The sequence below is a fragment of the Dermacentor andersoni genome, chromosome 5, assembly GCF_023375885.2.
Source record: "Dermacentor andersoni chromosome 5, qqDerAnde1_hic_scaffold, whole genome shotgun sequence".
Taxonomy (NCBI): domain Eukaryota; kingdom Metazoa; phylum Arthropoda; class Arachnida; order Ixodida; family Ixodidae; genus Dermacentor; species Dermacentor andersoni.
In genome coordinates this window covers 56,837,570-56,857,338 of record NC_092818.1, presented here as the reverse complement: position 1 = coordinate 56,857,338, position 19,769 = coordinate 56,837,570, and the positions used below count along the sequence as shown (strand labels likewise).

Genomic DNA, 19,769 nt, shown 5'->3' with positions numbered 1-19,769 from the left:
TTTATTCCTGTCGGACTAACTGTAACAGTATGGACCGACGTAACATCCCCTCCCCCACCCTCCTATTACATGAAAGTAATGCGCAGGGCATATATTTAAACGTTAACCATCATTTTGTGCCTCGTCGTTGATATTCACTTCTGTATTTGGCTGTTTGTGTTTATTTAACGTTTGCAAATATCACAATCAGTTCTTCCGCCTATTATTACATTTCTCTTTGAAAGTTAGTGATGCAGAAAAAGTAATGAAGCAATGCAATCTGCAAATTCGATGACCTGGTCTAGCAAAGGAGTATAATTTGCGAATGCATTTAACGATCATGTTGGTGTTCGTCACTGCGCGGTACGAAAAACGCCTGTTCATCCGGTATACAGTGCAACATAAACCTAAATAATTGATTGAAATGTTTATTTACTTATTTATTTATTTATTTACTCGGCATCTTTTGAGGTGCTGGAGAGGAAGGATTACAAGAAGAAAGGGAACAAACTAATCAGGAATAAAAGGTGAGATATACACTGGGTACTTAGGTACGGACTGTGTGCACGTGATTGACTGCAACTACTGTCTTCTTTGCATATTTCACTAACCATCTGCACGCAAAGGGTAGTAAATTGTACGACTTCTATCGTCTCCTTTCTTTCTTCGTTTCCCTCTCTCATTGAGTACCTCAAGGATAACTACTAAAGAAAGCACTATGTGATGTATCAGTAAATAAAATTACCCTCTTCTAAGGATTGTTGGCTATGACGTCACGGAAATAGCAGTTAGTTGCAGAAATGATTTTCACGGGAAGGTGGTTTCCCTCGAGCGACATCCGAGGAAGAAATAATTGAGAAAGCGCATGGGTACATAAGGTATATCGCAAAAAGTTCGTAATTTATATGCGCAGTTCATAGAAGTTCGAACACCGGGTGTGTTGGCTAACTAGGTTTATAACCAAATTAATTAGGTGTGCACAACAGGAAGGCCACCAACTAAGTATTGTTTGGGTTAGGCCAATTTCAAGCATTTTTACAGCGAAACTTTTTAAGGCTACTTCCCTCAGGATCGTGTCCGTGTGTTGACACAAAGCTCAAGCCTTCCCCTCTGACGTCCGTGAAAGACGCAATCTGTGTTGGTGGTGGTGGTGAAAACTTTTACTCAGCAGAGAGGGTGAAGCTCGTGCGCTCCACTAGACTAGGTGTCGTCCTTAGTCCAAGACGTCATTAGTCGCCGCATTGGAAGCCGCCGCTCGAGCCCGTTCGACCGGAGCTCGTTGTTCCTCTAGTCTGGAGCTATTGAGCAGGGTCGCCTTCCAGTCCTCTCAAGGGGGCGGGAAATAGGGGATACCTTGGGATTCTGTTGGCACGCCCAGACCATGTGATATCATCATCAGCCTGGTTACGCCCACTGCAGGGAAAAGGACTCTCTCGTACTTCTGCAACTACCCCGGTCATGTACTAATTGTGGCCATGTTGTCCCTGCAAATTTCTTAATCTCATCCGCCCTACTAACTTTCTGCCGCTCCCTGCTACGCTTCCCTTCCCTTGGAATCCAGTCCGTAGCCCTTAATGATCATCGATGATCTTCCCTCCTCATTACCTGTCGTGCCCATGCCCATTTCTTTTTCTTAATTTGAACTCAGCTGTTATTAACTCGCGCTTGTTCCCTCACCCAATCTGCCATTTTCTTATCCCTTAACGTTACACCCATCGTTCTTCTTTCCATAGCTCGTTGCGTCGTCCTCAATTTAAGCAGAGCCCTTTTCGTAAGCCTCCAGGTTTCTGCTCGTACGTTAGTACTGGTAAGACACAGCTGTTACAAACTTTTCTCTTGAGGGATAATGGCAACCTGCTGTTCATGATCTGAGAATGCCTGCCAAACACCATTCTTATTCTTCTGATTATTTCAGTCTCATGACCCGGATCCGCGGTCGCAACCTGCCCTAAGTAGATGTATTCCATTACTACTTCCAGTGCCTCGCTACCTATCGTATACTGCTGTTCTCTTCCGAGACTGTTAAACATTACTTTAGTTTTCTGCAGATTAATTTTTAGACCCACCCTCCTTCTCTGCCTCTCCAGGTCACGGAACATGCATTGCAACTGGTCTCCTTAGTTACTAAGCCAGGCAATATCATTAGCGAATCGCAAGTTACTAAGGTATTCTCCATTAACTCTTATCCCCAATTCTTCCCAATCCAGGTCTCTGAATACCTCCTGTAAACACAATGTGCATAGCGTTGGAGAGATCGTATCTCCTGGCCTGACGCCTTTCTTTATTGGGATTTTGTTGCTTTCTTTATGGAGGAATATGGGGGCGGTGGAGCCGCTATAGATATATTTCAGTATTTTTACACACGGCTCGTCTACACCCTAATTCAGTAATGCCTCCATGACTGCTGATGTTTCAGTGAAGTCAAACGCTTTCCCGTAATCAATGAAAGCTACATATAAGGGTTGGTTATATTCCGCACATTTCTGTATCACCTGATTGATAGTGTGAATATGGTCTATTGTTCAGTAGCCTTTACGGAATCCAGCTTGGTCCTATGGTTGACAAAAGTCTAAGGTGTTCGTGATTCTATTTTCGATTACCTTAGTAAATACTTTGTAGGCAACGGACAGTAAGCTGATCGGTCTATAATTTTTCAAGTCTTTGGCATCCTCTGTCTAATGGATTAGGATTACATTAGCGTTTTTCCAAGATTCCGGTATGCTCGAGGTCATGAGGCATCGCGCATACATGGTGGCCAGTTTTTCTAGAACAGTCTGCCCACTATCCTTCAATAAATATCCTGTTACCTGATCCTCACCAGCTGCCTTCCCCCTTTGTATAGCTACCAAGGCTTTCTTTACTTCTTCCGGCGTTACTTATGGGATGTCCAATCCCTCGAGACTATTCCACCTTCGATTATCGTCGTGGGTGATACTGGTACTGTATAAATCTCTATAGAACTCCTCAGCCACTTGAACGATCTTATCCATATTAGTAATGAAATGGTCGGCTTTGTCTCTTAATGCGTGCATCTGATTCTTGCCTTTTTCTACTTTCTTCTTCACTTATTTTAGGCTTCTAGGTGACATATATCTGCCAAATCACCACAGTGCTGGCATTTCGAAGTAATATTTGGATCGAAATATTTAACTATAACTGGGCAGAGCAACGGATTAGTTTGGAGGCGCCGTAGGACGCGTCATTCTGTATGGTATAGGCGTTTCGCCGGAGGGGAATCCACCCGCCGTGGCTCGCAGAAGTAATCTCGGATTGAGCTGAACCGTGGTAGAAGGGTAGGACATTCGGGCTGTTAGGGGGCAACAAGGGGGTTTCAGGGGAATGAGTTCGCGGGCCGCTGGGTGTGCAGCTTCATTACCTCGCAGGCCCTGATGGCCTGCTGTCCAGATTATTCGTTTTGGCGCGGGATCTCGGTTCCTGATGCAGAGTTTGATAATTTTGTTGGCTAGCGGAGCGGAGATTCGAAATCGGAATGCATACTTACAGACTCCCCTTCGGGAGTCTGTAAGTATGCATGTATGTAAGTATGTAAGTATGCATTGGTTTGGATTCGCGGCTCTAAATCAGACTTCATCCACCCGAGTTCCCCTATGTATAACCGCCGCCGTGTAATATCCCCTGAGCGTTAATCCGACTACATGAACTTAGTAAACCCCAGAATGGCAACCGTTGTTTTTTTTGTCCCTCGAGCCTAGCTCGGATTCGGTTGCTGAAGTTACCTTTTTGCTACCTCCGCTGGAGCAGGTTGTGCATTTTCAGCCGAAAGCAACGCGATTTTACGAGCTTGGCCTCGCGTCAATGCGTGTACTACGCCCTCTCCCAGTTTAAGGCCTTTGTCACGCAGTAACCGATTCGAAGGATTCGAAAAAAATGTAAGGGTACTGATGCAACAAAAATTTGGAAACTGCAGCCTCGGTCAATAGCTCCCTGAACGGTCCACTGATTTTCACTTTGGCCATGGGCATACACATGCTGTGTTCCTCTATGACCTGTTTGATCAACGCTACTTCTCCCGTGAAGTCAGCTACCGTTACGTAAGACGGATGGACAATGTCCATAGTGGTGGCACTGTCTCGCAGCACCCGGCATGGTTTGCCTTTAACTTTCGGGTCGTGCAGATATTGGCTTAAAAGTTCCATATTCTCGTTTTTTTCATCCACGTAGCAGAAAGTTACGCTAGGCTTCCCGCACTTTACAGCGATATGTCCCAGTTTGGGGCACTTATAGCAACAGATCGGTCTAAGAGATTCGAATTTTCTTTTCTGCTCTTTTTGTATGGTTTCCCCGTTAGACTTCTCGCTCTTTTCTGAGGGCTTTTCCTCCACGTCGACAGGCTCCGGTCGTTTAGTCTGCGAACTCTTTTTGAACGGAAATGGTTTCCGGGGTCCATTTCGACCGTCCCAATTTCCGTCCTTGGCGTTCAGCTTTCTACCCGTTGAGTACTCTTCGGCTAATGCAGCCGCCCTTTCCACCGTGTTTACATTCCCTCCTGCCTTGCACCCACAGCTTCACAGACTGTGAATGCTTCTGTAAAACCGCTCTAACACATACATTAAATAATCATGTCTCTGCTCTCCTACGCTTCCGCGCTTTTCAGCCACTCGACTAGGTTGGCCTTTAAGTCATATGCAAACTCCGGATATCCCTCGCTATCCTTCTTGCCTGTGCTTCTAAACCTCTGCCGAAAACCTTCGGCTGAAAGGGCGTCCTTCTTTAAAAGAGCAGCCTTTACCTTTGCCTAATCAAATGCATCCTGCGCACTGAGTCTGGCGGTTACTTCTGCAGCTTCACACGGCAACATACACAGCAACCGCTGTGGTCATGTACTCGGACCGAAATTCATCTTCTCGCGAGTCCTTTCAAAATTTCCTAGGAACAAGCCTATGTCGTTCCCGACCTCAAATGGCTTTAACAGGCTGTCCATGCGGTATGATTCTGCCTCAATTGGTCGTCTCAGTGCCCCTTCACTTTCTTGAGACAGCTCCACACGTTTGCTTTCAAGTTCAAGTTGCATTTTTCTCAACTCGCGGTCTTTCTAGCATTCCTCTCTTTCTCCGTCCTGTGCTTCTCTCACTCCGTCCCGTTTCACTCTTCTTTTGAGATGTTGCAGCACCATTTCAATTTCTTCCTCACTAGCCTGTTCAGAAATTAGCCTTGCTTACCTCTAGGCCCAATTCCTCACCAACAATCAGCAATTCGTCTCCCAGCAGTGTCCTTAACTCCATGATTGCTGCTTTGCTGCCTTGGTCCTGCTCGCTAAACTTACCTAGGGAAACACAACCTAGGTAACAATCAACAATCTAGCTTCCCTACTGTTCTAAACAGAACAACCGCAGAATGAAGCCTAGAGAGTCAAAGCAAGAACCATGCACTCACTGCAGCCACAGCACCACGTCGCAAAGTCCGTCTCACTGCTGTCAGCCAGTTGTAAAGCTTGGGAGTTCAAGCCCCCCGATGGTAACCAGTAGTAATGTTTGGAGTCGGGCATGAAACAGATGGTAGCTAGCCCATGCCGTCGTCAAACTTATCCATGCTGAGGACGTTGTTGAAGTGAAGGACTGCTTCTCATCGAGAACGAGGAATATGGGTTTTATTACAGTATCTACATATGGACGTTGCAGTTCATCAGTCTAGCATGACTGCGCGAGAAAGCACACTGAGGAGCCACGCAGCAGCCCCTTAAATACACTCTGTCCTCCTTAGATCCTTAGGTGAGGGAAAATGTTCGACTAGAGTCATCGCAGCCGAGCCGCCTTTGAGTGGGAGGGCTTACACACACAGGTTTACTCACGCACGCATTTCACTGCCCCCACCGAGGTGAGGGGTTCTTCGCAAACTGGGGACTGCGACTTGAAAGGCGCGTGGGATGCTGCGGCTAAATACGTTCACTCGGGAACCCCCCCGCTCCCGACAGACCAGGTCGGTGGTGGCGAGTTCACTAACAAAGACTGGTTCGTCGACCTCGGATAGGCATAGCGGCGCAGAGGGGGTGTTGTGCGGCACACCGTCGTCCCTACAAAACGAGTCGCCGCGGCAAGTGCGGTCACTTCGGCAAAGCTCGCCACGCTCGCAGCTGCAGCTGGCTGAGAAAACTTTTCATATCGGCACCTCTGCCGTTCCTAACAATGTACGTACGTATGTATGTATGTATGTATGTATGTATGTATGTATGTATGTATGTATGTATGTATGTATGTATGTATGTATGTATGTATGTGTGTATGTCTGTATGTATGTGTGTGTATGTCTGTATGTATGTATGTGTGTATGTATGTCTATGTCTGTGTGTATGTATGCATGCATGTATGTATGTATGTATGTATGTATGTATGTATGTATGTATGTATGTATGTATGTATGTATGTATGTTAAATAGTAGCTGGGAGAGTATTACACCTTGCGGAGTCGCGCGTACCCATTTTAAATAGTCCGTGTTCCTCATCGTCTGTGCGGAGGATCGCCAGCCTATTTGAGAGGAAGTCTCTGATGTTTGCAATGGTTTTCCTACCCGAATGAGTGTCCCTAAAGTTAGTCAGAATGCTGTCATGTTTAACATTATCGAACGTACCTTGAAGGTCGAGAGCAAGAATTGCCCAGTCATTGTGTGTCGAATTGGTGGGTTGGATGATTTTGCAGTTTAGTTCAAGGAGGATGCCTTGTGAAGACATGTGCGTCCTAATGCCAGACATGTTAATCGCGAAGTATCCCTTACTTTCGAGGTACGGAGAAAGGTAGTCTCTAAGAATGGTTTCCATGAGTTTGCTTATGCACGAAGTGAGTGATATTGATATGAGGTTATCTGTGCTAATTTGCTTGCCGGGTTTGGGGATGAAGGTGACTAGTACTGCTTTCCAATCGATTGGGAGCAGTTGGCCGTCACAAATCTCGGTAATGTATTCCAATAGATGCAGATAGCCCAGCTGGACAATTAGCGTATCCAGAGGGTCCTGACTTCACGAAGACGCTGAGACCGGTTTCGAGTGAATGTCGGACGAATTTCCGCGACACTTATTGATTTCCGACGGAGACAACTTAACATGCGTGCGACCACCACGCCGAGGGCACCGCGCTTTCATCTGTGTTTGCGTCTCCAGTATCTGGCGAATGCTTTGTAACTTTTAATTTAAGCTAGGCATCTTCTCAAAAAGTATTCTGAAATCGGCCCCTAAGGGGGCTCTATCATTACACCGAGTTTCATTTACTTGTCTGTATTAGTTACTTCACAGTGAAGCTGTAAACGTTACAAAATTCCCGTGTGCGGTCAATACCTGGCCGTCTAAGGAGGGAGTATTGTTACAGAAAACGGTTGTGACTCTTTCTTTATCAAAACTGTCCCGAAAAAAGTTGTATGGCGATTAGCCGCTAAGACGACTCTAACATTACGCCGAGTTTCATAAACTTTTCATAATAACATAGTTCACAGTGAAGTCGTAAATGTTGTGAAATTTCCGTCTGCCGTGCCACTGGACTTGCACAACTGACTACATAAAAATCATTCCGCAGTCAAAAAAAGTTTGTGTCCTTGAATAATAATAATAATAATATTAATAAATATATATACATAGATTCGTCGACTGGGTGTTTTTTAAAAACACTACAGCTTCGCTGCTCGTCCTTCAGAGAGTGGAATGGCTGATATGTTTCTTTTTTTACTTTGACCTTACGTCATTGTTTAAAAAATTAATTAGCTGACTAAATTATTGAATGAAAAGTAATACCTTCATAAAGAAGTAGAGTATATTGAGAAATCTCTAAATTATTTCCTTCCATGATGATTAAATTGAAGTTAATGAAATTCTGGGGTTTGTGATTATGAGGAACGCCGTACTGGGGGACTCCAGAAGTTTAGAACACCTAGAGATCTTTAACGTGCCCCCAACGCGCCGGACATGGGCGCCTTCCATGAAGGTGACTGTGAGTGAGTGAGTGAGTGAGTGAGTGAGTGAGTGAGTGAGTGAGTGAGTGAGTGAGTGAGTGAGTGAGTGAGTGAGTGAGTGAAAGAACAATGCTGTAAATTTTTCTCAGCTCTATAGGAAGTGCGAGAGACGTGAAAAGTACCACGTGGCTAAGCAATTGTGCGCCAGGACATTATTTCCTACAAACATGCTTCGAACGAGCGATCTATGCTTCATGCAGACATGGGGCGTGAAGCACCGCCTGCAGGGTGGTCGCCCCTTTAGAATAAACCGTGGGCTTTCGGTATGTACATGGCCCTCGGGGTCTCGGGATCGAATCCCGGCCACGGCGGCCGTATTTTGATAGGGGCGAAATGCGAAAACGCCTGTGTACTTAGATTTAGGTGCTCGGTAAAAACCCCAGGTGGACCAAATTATTCCGGAGTCCCCCACTACGGCGTACCTCACACACAGATCTTGGTTTCGGCACGTAAAGCCCCTCGTTCTATTTTCCTACTCCATGCACTCCTTCGTTGATTAGTGAGAAAGTAGAGTAGCGTTGAGCGAGACAACGACATTTTGCCTGCGAGGTATCAAATAATCGCTATCGTATCGTAAAACCAATCACAAATGTATCCTGTGACTAGCGCCTAACTATAGCTTATAATTTTTTACCTTTGCGACCTTCCATCTTTGCAATGAAGACACTGACATGACAAAGACTTGCACTTGACGCCGGGGCCATCGAAGTTTTCTACACGCATGCGGGTTTCGCTTATTCCAAACCCAGCACAAAGCAGTGAAATCTATGTTTGCAACCGCACCGTAGTATCACTGTTTTCATATTTGACGCATGCTCTTCGGAGTCTGTAGAAGCGTAGATATTTCATTCAAAATAATTTCAATGATTGCGCAAAAAAAAAAAAAGTTCGCTAGGTGCTCGGGAACACGCTCGCAACTTTTGAACTGCCGTTTTGAATTCCGGAATTTGATGATATGGTATGCCGTAGTGGGGGTCTCCAGTATAATTTTGACCACCGGGAGACCTTTAACGTGCACAGGACACGGGCATTTTCGCATTTCGCCCCCCCCCCCCTCAAAAAAAAGAAAGAAAATATGCGGCTAACATGGCAAGGATTAGATACGGGGTCCTGGTGCTTACGCAGCGCAACACCACAGTCGCTAATGCACCGTGGTAGATCAATAAACAGCTACAAAAAAAAGCGTTTATGCCACAAAACAAGCACCTACAAATTTGAGTTATAAAACTAACCTATAACTAGCTAAATATTGGCACTGCAAAGGTACATTGAATCGCAGAGAACAATTGCAAATAATATACCGTCGGCCACATCCACCGATTGCGTATTTTTTAAACGTTGGTTAAGTTATGTTAACTACCCAGTACCCAGGAAGCGGGGCATTGGGTGTTAGTCTCCCAACCCACGTCATCAAGGACATAATAAAGTTTTATCTCTCTCTCTCCATCAACCGATTTCACGACGAGTTTCACTACGCCACAACTGCCGCCAAACATGCCAACAGCAGTAGTCCATGGCGGGCAGAATGGCAACTAAGGTAAGACTAGTTTTGTGATTGCACGGTGAATAATATGCTTAGTCCTCCAGATCAAAACGGAAGTACGTGACCTGTATCAAGGGAGGTGTGTGTCACTATGTATGTGTGTGTGTGTTTTGTCAATTGACGCAAACGCGCCGATGCGTTGCGCTCATACAATTGTCAGTCAACTACAGTGGTCACAGCGCATCCTAAACTCAACATACTTCCAAAGATGGCCTCCCCGCTCAAGAGCTGCATCGATCCGGCCGAACACCCACTCGACACTCGAAGGAACTTTGGGGAGTACATGGTTCAGCATCTCAGGCGTCACGCAGGCTCAAAACTGGTGAGAAAACAAAGTGTCAACGTTTACATGTATAAAAGCCCTTTGGTGAAATATACCTCAGTACTACAATATGGACCTACAACACGAATTCTTTAGGACAACTCACTCAGAACGACTCCAAGTTGACATATGCAATTGTACTTTTGTGATCTAAGGAAATTCTAACAGGTTAGACCTAACTAGAACGCGTTATTTGTTTCAACTATAGACAGTGAAGGCCATTTCGGCGTGAGTTTGTCATCTAGGCTTAGTTTGAATCTTGCATCAAATTTGTTCGCTGGACAAATGTCCGTGCGAAGTCCTACTATCGTGCTTTAGCTTTTCAGATCTGGGCTATACTTTTTATGAATGCGTTCCTGTTTCAGTTTACAATAGTTCACACATGCGCATGGAAGCGTTACTGCCGTCTATAAATTGCTATCAAGAAATTATTGAACATTCCGTGGCACATGCACTGTCCCTCAAGAAGTAAATAGCTATTATTAGGCTATTACTGAACAACCTGAAATATATTAGTCATGCCAATTGGAAATCTTCATCAGTCGCTCTTGCAGTAACTGCGGTAAAGGGGCCTCTTCATGGTATTGTACAAAAATTTTTATCGCATTTTATGCCCAGTGTCAACCCATGCGAAGAATAAATTTTACATCTGTATCAATTTAATACGTTATTTCAACGCGCCTGTGTTTGTTTTCGCCAAAGGGTGACTTTCCTTACAGGAAGCATTAGTGCGGAACCAACTCGGTTTCATCTAGTCAAACACAAATGTACGAACACAATGCTCTCATTACGCAAATGTTCCAGAGATTTGAAGGAAATTCGTTCCACGTATACAGACGTTCATCCAGGTCAACGAAAAACATAAGTCTGTTTGCTCTCCGGCTAGCTAAATCACTGTCATGGAGCAGGATCTTAAACGCTGTAATGCTCCCACACCAGTTTCACATGAAAAAGGAAATAGAATTTGTTCAATATAATATCCCACGTGCAGAGAGCGTTAGTACAAAAAACTATTAGAAGTTATTTTAGTGATACCATAATTGGAAATACAGTAATTTATTACACGTAATTGGTTTCCTTAGCCATCCACGACTGCGGCAAGAACTCTGTCCACAGTACCAAAAAAAAAAGCTATAAGTTACGTGTCAGGATCCCGCCGCCTAAATCTAAATTTTAAAGCATCAAAACAACTAAGCAGATATATGTCGGTTATTTCTTCGTCAAGCAAATTCATATTTTCTCAAAAACATACATGGCGTAGCCAGGAGCATGCTGCTTCCGACTTCTCCAGTTGGAGCCTAGTTATCACTACCGACCTCGAACTGGATTGTTCCAACCAATCAGCTACACTAAGAAGTTATCTCAGATATGATGCAACGATCGCGCGAGAATGGAGCACAACACCGTAGCCAGCCAGTGACCCACTGAGAAGTGGCGTTGTGCCCGTTCCGGTGGCAGCCTTCTTGCTCTCCCTTTTCTGCCATGTGTATATAGTAGATATGTTTTCAAATCAAATAACAATAATAATAATAATAATAATAATAATAATAATAATAATAATAGTTCTAGGACTGCACCTTGTTCCAGGCGACATTTGCCCTGGTTAGTTCATGGACAACAAATTCGCGATGTGGTTCTTGCAGCACCTGTAAAGCGCAGCCTCAAACGCTTTTATTTGAAGTTTGTTGTTGCTTTACTGCATCTGACGTGGTAAGCCCACCAAATAAAAATTGTAATGGAGTAAAGGGAATGCATCGTCAGGCTTTAACATGTTATGCTGTGATTCATTCAAGCTTAGCTCCGCTATGCACTCATCACGCAGTGCTGAATCCACTGAATGTACCGCACTCGAATCATCACATTTCCTTGTTTATACATAGTGCATTTTTATTCAATGTAACGTAGCACTAGTAGCATTGAAATGCCTTTTCAGAAAGGATTACCTAACCAAAAACTTTGCTCTTTAGAAGCAAACAAAGCATCATTCGCCAATGTCCAAATAAGGTTTCTGTCCCCTCATCATCATCATAATCAGCCTGGTTACGCCCACTGCAGGGCAAAGGCCTCTCCCATACTTCTTCAAGTACCCCGGTCACGTACTTATTGTGGCCATGTTGTCCCTGCAAACTTCGTAATCTCATCCGCCCACCAAACTTTCTGCCGTACCCCGCTACGCTTCGCTTCCCTTGGAGTCCAGTCTGTAACCTTTAATGACCATCGGTTATCTACCCTCCTGATTACATGTTCTGCCCATGCCATTTCTTTTTCTTGATTTCCACTAAGATGTCATTAAATTGCGTTTGTTCCCTCACCCCTCACATTCTTCGCTAATCAGATCAACGGTACAACCGACGAAGCCTACAACTACGGCGAAGTAGCAGAACAGGTGGATGCCGTGAGGACAGCGCTATGGCGATTGGGCCATGAAGCTGGAGACAAGATCCTGCTCCTCAGCGCAAATCGGACGCAACTGCTGCCGATGTTTCTGGGTGCAGCATGCGCCAACGTGGCGTCCGTCTGTGAAATCCCGGGCTTCAGTGTCGGTGAGTATGCCAAAAGGTTCTTCACCATGCGAGCTTAGACAGTCAAAGAGATAGGGAAGATCCAACATTACGACAAAGCATGGCCAATGGACGCAAAAACGACTCAGCGAAGGCAATTTAATAGCAGCCTAGTTGTCTGATTGTGTCCCGCATTAAGTAAATACAGAACTTAGCTAGATAGATAGATAGATAGATAGATAGATAGATAGATAGATAGATAGATAGATAGATAGATAGATAGATAGATAGATAGATAGATAGATAGATAGATAGATAGATAGATAGATAGATAGATAGATAGATAGATAGATAGATAGATAGATAGATAGATAGATAGATAGAGATGGAGGGAGACAGAATGGCAGGGAGGTTGACCAGAGAAGAAGCCAAATGACAGATACAAAGTTCAATAAGGGAGCTCATCTTATATGATTTACCCTACATGCATATGAAGAGAGTTATGAGAATTAAAGGGTGTGAGAAGAAGGGAGTCACAGCGGCACGCGGTCAGAGTGAGTCACACAAGTCATCCTTCACTAAAAATGACAATAAATTATGGGGTGTTACGTGCCAAAGCCGCCATCTTATTATGAGGCACGACATAGGGGGTGACTCCAGAATAATTTGAACCAGCTGGGGTTGTTTAATGTGAACAAAAATGTAAGTACACGTTTGTTTTCGTATTCCTCCCCCGTTTAAATGCGGTAGCATGGCCGAGATTTGAACCCGCTTCCTCGTAATTACCAGCCCAACACTAGAGCCACTAAGCAACCACGGCAGGTTTAACTAAACATCGGAGCAGGCCTTTAAATGTCTGATGTTGAAGCATTTCCCAAAACTAACCGTCCATAATTCTGTTAAGAAAGTGGACCAGCTTTTTGCACTATTTAGTCATGCAAAACGCAATCCACTTTAAAAATCTATGCTGCATTGCCCAACTTATCGAGGTCGGAAGAGAAATAGGCATTGATCTTTGCCCTCGACAGATTGGACAACCATCCCCTTCTTGACCTTGACCTACGCTTACTCATCGGTGAAAGAAGAGAGAAGGGAATAATTATTTTTATTGGGTGAATGCAGCTTTGAAGAGGCGTCCTCATTCCAGAATGCCTTGAGCTCTGGCCGCGTCCTGGGCCCTCGCAATCAGAGGTTGCTAATGCTCGAGGTCAAAGCTGGCCAAGGCTTTCTCCCAAAGCTCCTTCATACCTAGGAATTTTGGACATGCGTTTAGTTTCCTTTTTCGCGACCACGTGGTGTATCGACCTTAAAAATTTGAAATTCGCGCCGTGCCGTATGTCACGACGCACAACAAAAGAAAACAGAATAAAACGAAGCAAACACACATGCACTCTGAGACTATTGCTTCACCTCAGTATTTGAAAACGAGCGCGCTCATGTATCAGCCTCATCTTGAAGACAACCTGCTACTTGCTCGACTGGCAATTAATCGACGATTGTGCTAGACACATTGCCAGACAGCTCGTCGGCATTCCAGGCGAGATGTCAGGCCGAGATAATGGCTCCCGCAAAGCTTCCTTTTGGTTTCCTTCATTGTTTTTTTTTTCTATTATTTGTGCACCACTGCGGCCGCGGTCTTCCGTATAGTCAGCTTTATGTTTCTTGGGTTTCCGGTAGAACCGGTGGAATGAAATAAGAGGAAGCTTTAGCTTGGGCTTATCTTCGATGTCGGCCACTCAAATAAATGTAGAAGGCATGCGTTTATGAGAAAACTGCTCAACGATCTGAATGAGCATTGTTGCATTTAGGAGAGAACGTGTTGCATTTAAGAGAGAACGTTAAATGCGTTAATTGCAGCAAAAATAATTTTTATTTAGTGCATGCCTGTATTGACAAGACCTGTCGGAAATCAGTAAATCTGAAAAAAGAATAGAAGTGCGAAGCTTACAAATCCGCTAGCTAGCATCAAAAACTAATATCACACCTCTATAAACTGCATCCGTTGGAGCATCTCAATCGGGCAAATTTGACGTAAGAGTTTATTACGTATGCGAAGTTGTTACAATACTTGCAGAGGTTTTGCGAATGCCACATTCAGGTGTTAGTGGTGTATTTCAGGGTCGCATTCTCGTCCACATTAAATGAAATATTAGGTGCAGCTTAGATAATTGCGATATCATTTTTAATTGCTGAGGTGCAGGCTGGTATACTTCAGGTATTGTTTCTTGAAATTGCGCATTTTTTCGGAATTTTAGAAAAAGGGGAAGTTAAATAAAAATTCGCTTTCTGAAACCTCATTTTAACTGTTTCATTTAGTTCAACATAGTTCATTAATTTCGGTGCAGTGGTTCTCAGCAGAAAGGATTGCTAATTTCCAATGTAGGAGCTAAAGCTTCCCGTTAGGTTCGAATTAGAATACTGTTGCTGAAAGAAGAAGGAAGAAGGGTAGCGTGTTTAGAGTATGGTGGCCGCACTTCGATGGGACGAAATGCGAAAACACCCGTGTACTTAGATTTAGGTGTACGTTAAACAACCCCAAGTTGTCGCAATTTTCCTGACTCCTCCACTATAGCATGCCTCGTAATCATTAGGTAGTTTTGGCAGGTAAAACTCTAAAATTTTTTTTTGCTTTACAGAATCTGCAGTAATTCACAGTAATTGTCAAACACAATTCTACCGCAGGCTACTCCTTGAAGCACTGTCTTCATTCCCAAGCTCGTGCTTATCTACCTCCGCATTGTGCAGAGCTGTGCAGTGTATTTCCTCCTGGCGTAGAAGCGCCATGCCATTGATGTTTATGCGGAAACGGACTAGTATCGTTTTAGGCGGCTGACAAGAACGACGTCATAGGAAGTCTGGATGGAGCGAGTAGTAGGTGCGACCGAAGAGATCTTGTAGGTTATGTTGGTTACCTGACAAAGGACCCGGTAAGGCCGGAATGGACATTAGTTTTTCCGAGCAGCCGAAGCGGCGGGTGGGAGATCGCAGGACAAGATCCCTGGGAACATAATCGCCATCCCGGTGACTAATGTCACAAATGCTTTTCTGAATTTTCTAAGAAGCACAAAGGCGACAGTGAGCAACTTGGCATGTTTGTTGGTATCGAGCAATGGCATGGCGGGTATAATGAAACAAGGGCTCTTGAGCGGTTGGAAGTGTTGTATTAAAAGGCAATACTGTATCTCGGTCGTATAAGTAATAAAATGGCGAGGAACCTATAGTGCCGTAGCGTGATGAATTGTACGTGAACGTGACAAAAGTGAGAGCCGCATCCGAATCACGATGGTTTTCAGAAACACACATGGACAGCTTGTCCATTATTGTTCGAATAAGCTGCTCAGTAAGATCGTTCGTATCAGGGTGGTATGCTGTACTAAGTTTGTGTTTGGTAGAACAGGAGCGGAGCAAGTAGTCCACAACTGTAGAGAGGAAGGAGCGACTCCTGTGGGTTAGTTGACGAGAAGCGCCGTGGTGAACAATAATGTTGTGCAACAGGAAGTAGGCTACGTCTGTTGGAAGCTCTCTGTTTAACCCGAACCGAGTTGTGTAATCAGTTGCGATGGCAATCTATTTGTTGCATCAGTCAGATGTGCGGAAAGGTGCCAAGAGGTCTACACCAACACGATAGAAGGGTTCGGCAGGAATGCCAAGAGGTAGGAGTAAGCCAACAGTGAGCTCAGATGGCTTCTTCTGTAGTTGACATAACTCACAAGAAGCAACGTAGCGGCGGACCGATCGGTACAGACCAGGTGGAAAGAATCGTTGCCGGACACGGTCGTACGTACTGATTCCCCGAGTTGACGGAAAGCTGGTGGATCATACAGCTTGGACAGAACAGTGGTGAGAAGATGCCTGGGAATGACTAGCTCCATACCACATCTACTAGTGTAAATGCTGCGCTGATATAAAATGTCGTCCTGGAATAGCAGCATGCCACGTGAAGCATCACATGATCTAGATGGGAGCCTGTCCATGATACCACGTGTACTGCATCTCAACATTGTTCGGTTGCGAGGTCAGCGAAGCACATAGCGAAAATGCAGAAGCAGAAGCATAGGTCGCACGAACATCAGGAGCATCGTCTGTGTGGTAGTACAAGCAGTTAGCATGTTGGTGTAAACTCATACAAGCAACTGTGTACGAGTACTCCTCTAGGAGTAGCGCCCAGTGGCCTAGGTGACCGATAGGGTTTTTGAGGGACGAAAGCCAGCAGAGCGCATGGTGGTCTGTAGTGAATGTAAAGGGTCGATCGTGAAGGTAAGGGCGAGATTTCGCCACTGCCTAGAGAAGTACAAGGCACTCACGTTCAGTAATGAAATAATTCCGCTCATCTGGCGAAAGCAGACGGCTGGCGTAGGCAATGACGCGGTCGTGGCGTCGTTGAGGTTGGCAAAAAATGGCACCGATTCCATGACCACTGGCATCAGTGCGGACTTTTGTTGGAGCAGTGTGGTAGAAGTGCGCAAGAAGGAATGGAGATATTAGGAGAGAGATAGACTTCGAGAAGGCAGTTGCTTGTTCAGGTTCCCAAGAAAATGAAACGTTTGCCTTCAGAAGACCAGATGGTGGGGGACCTCCGCAAAATTGTGCATGAGACGGCGGAAGGACGAGCACATGCCCACGAAGCTCTGGACATAATTAGAACAGGTTGGCACGGGAAACGTCTGTACGCCACGAGCTTTGCCCGGGTCTGGGCAGACAACACATGAATCAACAAAATGACTGACGATAGTAATTTGGCGGCGTCCGAAGTGACATTTAGACAAATTAAGTAGAAGGCCCGCATTGCGAAAACGAGAAAGAACGAGCAAGAGTCACTCCTGGTGCGTGGCAAATGTAGGAGCAACACCGAAGGCGTCATCTAAGCAACAAATACAGTTGGACCACTTGAGGTCATGAAGGAGTGTAGATGTAGATGTAGAATTACATAAGCCGAAGGGCATAAATTTGAACTGGTATAAGCCATCGGGTGTTACAAAGGCGGTTTTCTCGTTGTCCATGTTGTCGAAGGCCGTCTGCCAGTAACCGGAACCATGGCCGATGGAAGAAAAATACTTCGCACAGTGGAGGCAGTCGAGGGCGTCATCAAGGTGTGGTAGAAGACAAACGTCTTTCTTGGTGATCTTAGTGAGGTGCCTATATTCTACGTATAACATCCAGCTGGCGTCCTTTCTAAGTGGAACGACAGAGGACGCCCAAACACGAGATGATCGTTCAACGATTCGTCGAGAGAGAATCTTCTCGACCTCCACTGGCATTGTCGTTCGTCCAAGGACAGACGGTATGGTAGCCTGTGAATAGTGTGTGCGTAATCGGTATCAATATGGTGTGTCGTGATAGAGGTCTTGCCTGAAGGGTGACCTAGATCAAAAATGTCCCTCGACTCGTAGAGCAATTGCCATAACTAGTTGGCGTGGTGAGGAGGAAGTTCGGGAGCAATTACGTTTGTGAACTGAGAAAGGACAGCCGGCAAAGAAGAGTCAATGGAAGACGACTTAGTATATGCGGTCAAGGCTGAAGACATGCAAACTTGGAAGGAAGGCAGCTTACGTGGTTACGTGGTAGGACGTGGTCACTCATTACGAAGTTGACGAGATGAAGGCTGATATAGTTGCTGGTGATACCGACGACGCTTTGTGAAAGAGCAACGTGATGAGCGCGGAGGACTTCCACGAGAGGAGAGACAACACAGTCACCATTAGCCACAGGGGGAGCTGTTAAAACAGGACGCTGCTCATAGGTTTTGGGGTGAGTCGAATGTGCTCAGCGAAGCAGAGCCTGCTGGGAACTTCCTCAAGAGGGTCAGGACAAAGTAAATCAAGTGGAACAAGACCAGCGGAGTCGTAGATAGGGGCGGAGTGAGCAAATGGGAAATCAAGGCCTAGAATAGCGCCATGGGGACACTGTCAAAGAACAGTCAACAAATTTTTTTGGCGGCCACAGACACTAACGAGAGCGGCACAGGTTCCTATTGTGGCCAGTGTTCTTCCGCTGACGACTCGCACAAGACAGGACGCCGATTGTGTCGGGACTTTAGTGAGCCATCTACAAAGCTGGTAGCTCATCAGATAGATGTACGCGTCTGTATCAGGAAGAGCAGTGACAGGGACACCATCTACGTCCCATCAAGTAAATTCCTTTCCGTCGGTAAGGTCAGTAGAGCAATTTCGATCCCGGTCGTTCTAGCAGCTTCATCTCTCGAAGCTGCACCCATCGGTTTCCTGTTGAATGCAGGTACATGGAGGACGGAGAACGGCAAATAGGGGATGAGCGAGACAGGGGTCGTCGTGGTGAGGGTGAACGACTCTGCCGTGTAGATGAGGACGCCTGCGCAGAGTTGTATCCCTCTGTGGAATATTGCGGTGATAGACAAGTTTCTGGTGAGTGGCGGTAAGGTTGGAGCACGGACAGACAGTGGCATGACGTCGAGGTATTGCGGCAGTGGCGAGAAATATGGCCAACACGTCGGCACTTCATACATACCGGCTGGTCATCGGATGTTCGCCATTCCGCTGGGTTACCAAAAGGCCGACAGGGGTACTGGCCTCGCGAAGAAGAGATCGTAGGAAAATGTAGGTGTCCGCTCGGTTGATGAAATAGACAGACTGAATTCCAAGGTTCGCCAACACGTCGCTCACAACAGACTGCACAAGGGAAATCGTCGGTCGAGAATAGTTCGAAGAGCTCTGGAAGCCCCCCGGTGCTGCGGCTCTGATCTTCTGGCGAACGATACCGACGAGGCTCTAAGGGGTTGACGGCTGATGCGCAGAGAGAACGTCCTCACACGAAGAGGTAGCAGCCGTATTTCGAAGACGCATCGCTTGGCGTGCGATGCGACGATTTTTTCTCGTTCTAACCGACGACATTCATTAATGATGTCGGCTATGGTGCAAAAAATCTTATGCGCTAAAAGATTACAAACGTCGTCTGCTATGCTCCTCAGTACGTGGATCACTTTGTCTTATTCTGACATGCTCGCGTCAACCTTGCGGCAAAGGACGGGAACGTCCTGCATGTATGTCACATGATGCGGTCTATGCCTCTACGCGGGACACAAGTTCCTTTTGCGCAGCTCGCTGGCGCCCAACAGGTTGCCACAACAACTCGTGGAGCTTTTGCTTACATTGCTCCCAGCTCGTCAGTTCTTCCTTTTGGTTTCGAAACCAGAGCCATGCCATTCCTTTCCGGTAGAATAATATGTGAGCCAGCATAACACTTTTGTACCACCTGTTGAGGACGCTGATGCCCTTGCATCGGCATCCAGATTGTATGACCCGGAAAACGTCCCTGGGTCGTGGGACTGCGACGAGATGACTGTTGGCGTTGCAACCCCTTCTAACAATATATGTGCTTGTGGAACTTCGTAGGGACATTGGTGGTGCATTAAAGCAGTGTTTTGGTCTGGTATCGGCGGTGAAGTCACATTTCACTTCAGGAGCAAATTGTTCTCCACCCTCCCGGCAGAGGGAA

At 45.7% G+C, this 19,769-nt stretch overlaps 1 protein-coding gene across 2 annotated transcripts in view; it reads left to right on the top strand.

The window, feature by feature from the left end:
* Window positions 1-444: 444 nt before the first annotated feature.
* Window positions 445-19,769, top strand: part of LOC126530259 (uncharacterized) — an 86,660-nt gene continuing 67,335 nt past the window's right edge. Inside the window, exons 1-3 of one of the 2 annotated variants that reach the window (XM_072288182.1) lie at window positions 445-506; window positions 9,685-9,798; window positions 12,134-12,341. In XM_072288182.1, coding sequence (XP_072144283.1) covers window positions 9,685-9,798; window positions 12,134-12,341 — 322 coding nt within the window. In that variant the 5' untranslated portion in view covers window positions 445-506. Of the gene's footprint in view, window positions 507-9,458; window positions 9,799-12,133; window positions 12,342-19,769 lie in introns of those variants that run through there. The other variant, XM_072288183.1, reaches the window with a different exon arrangement.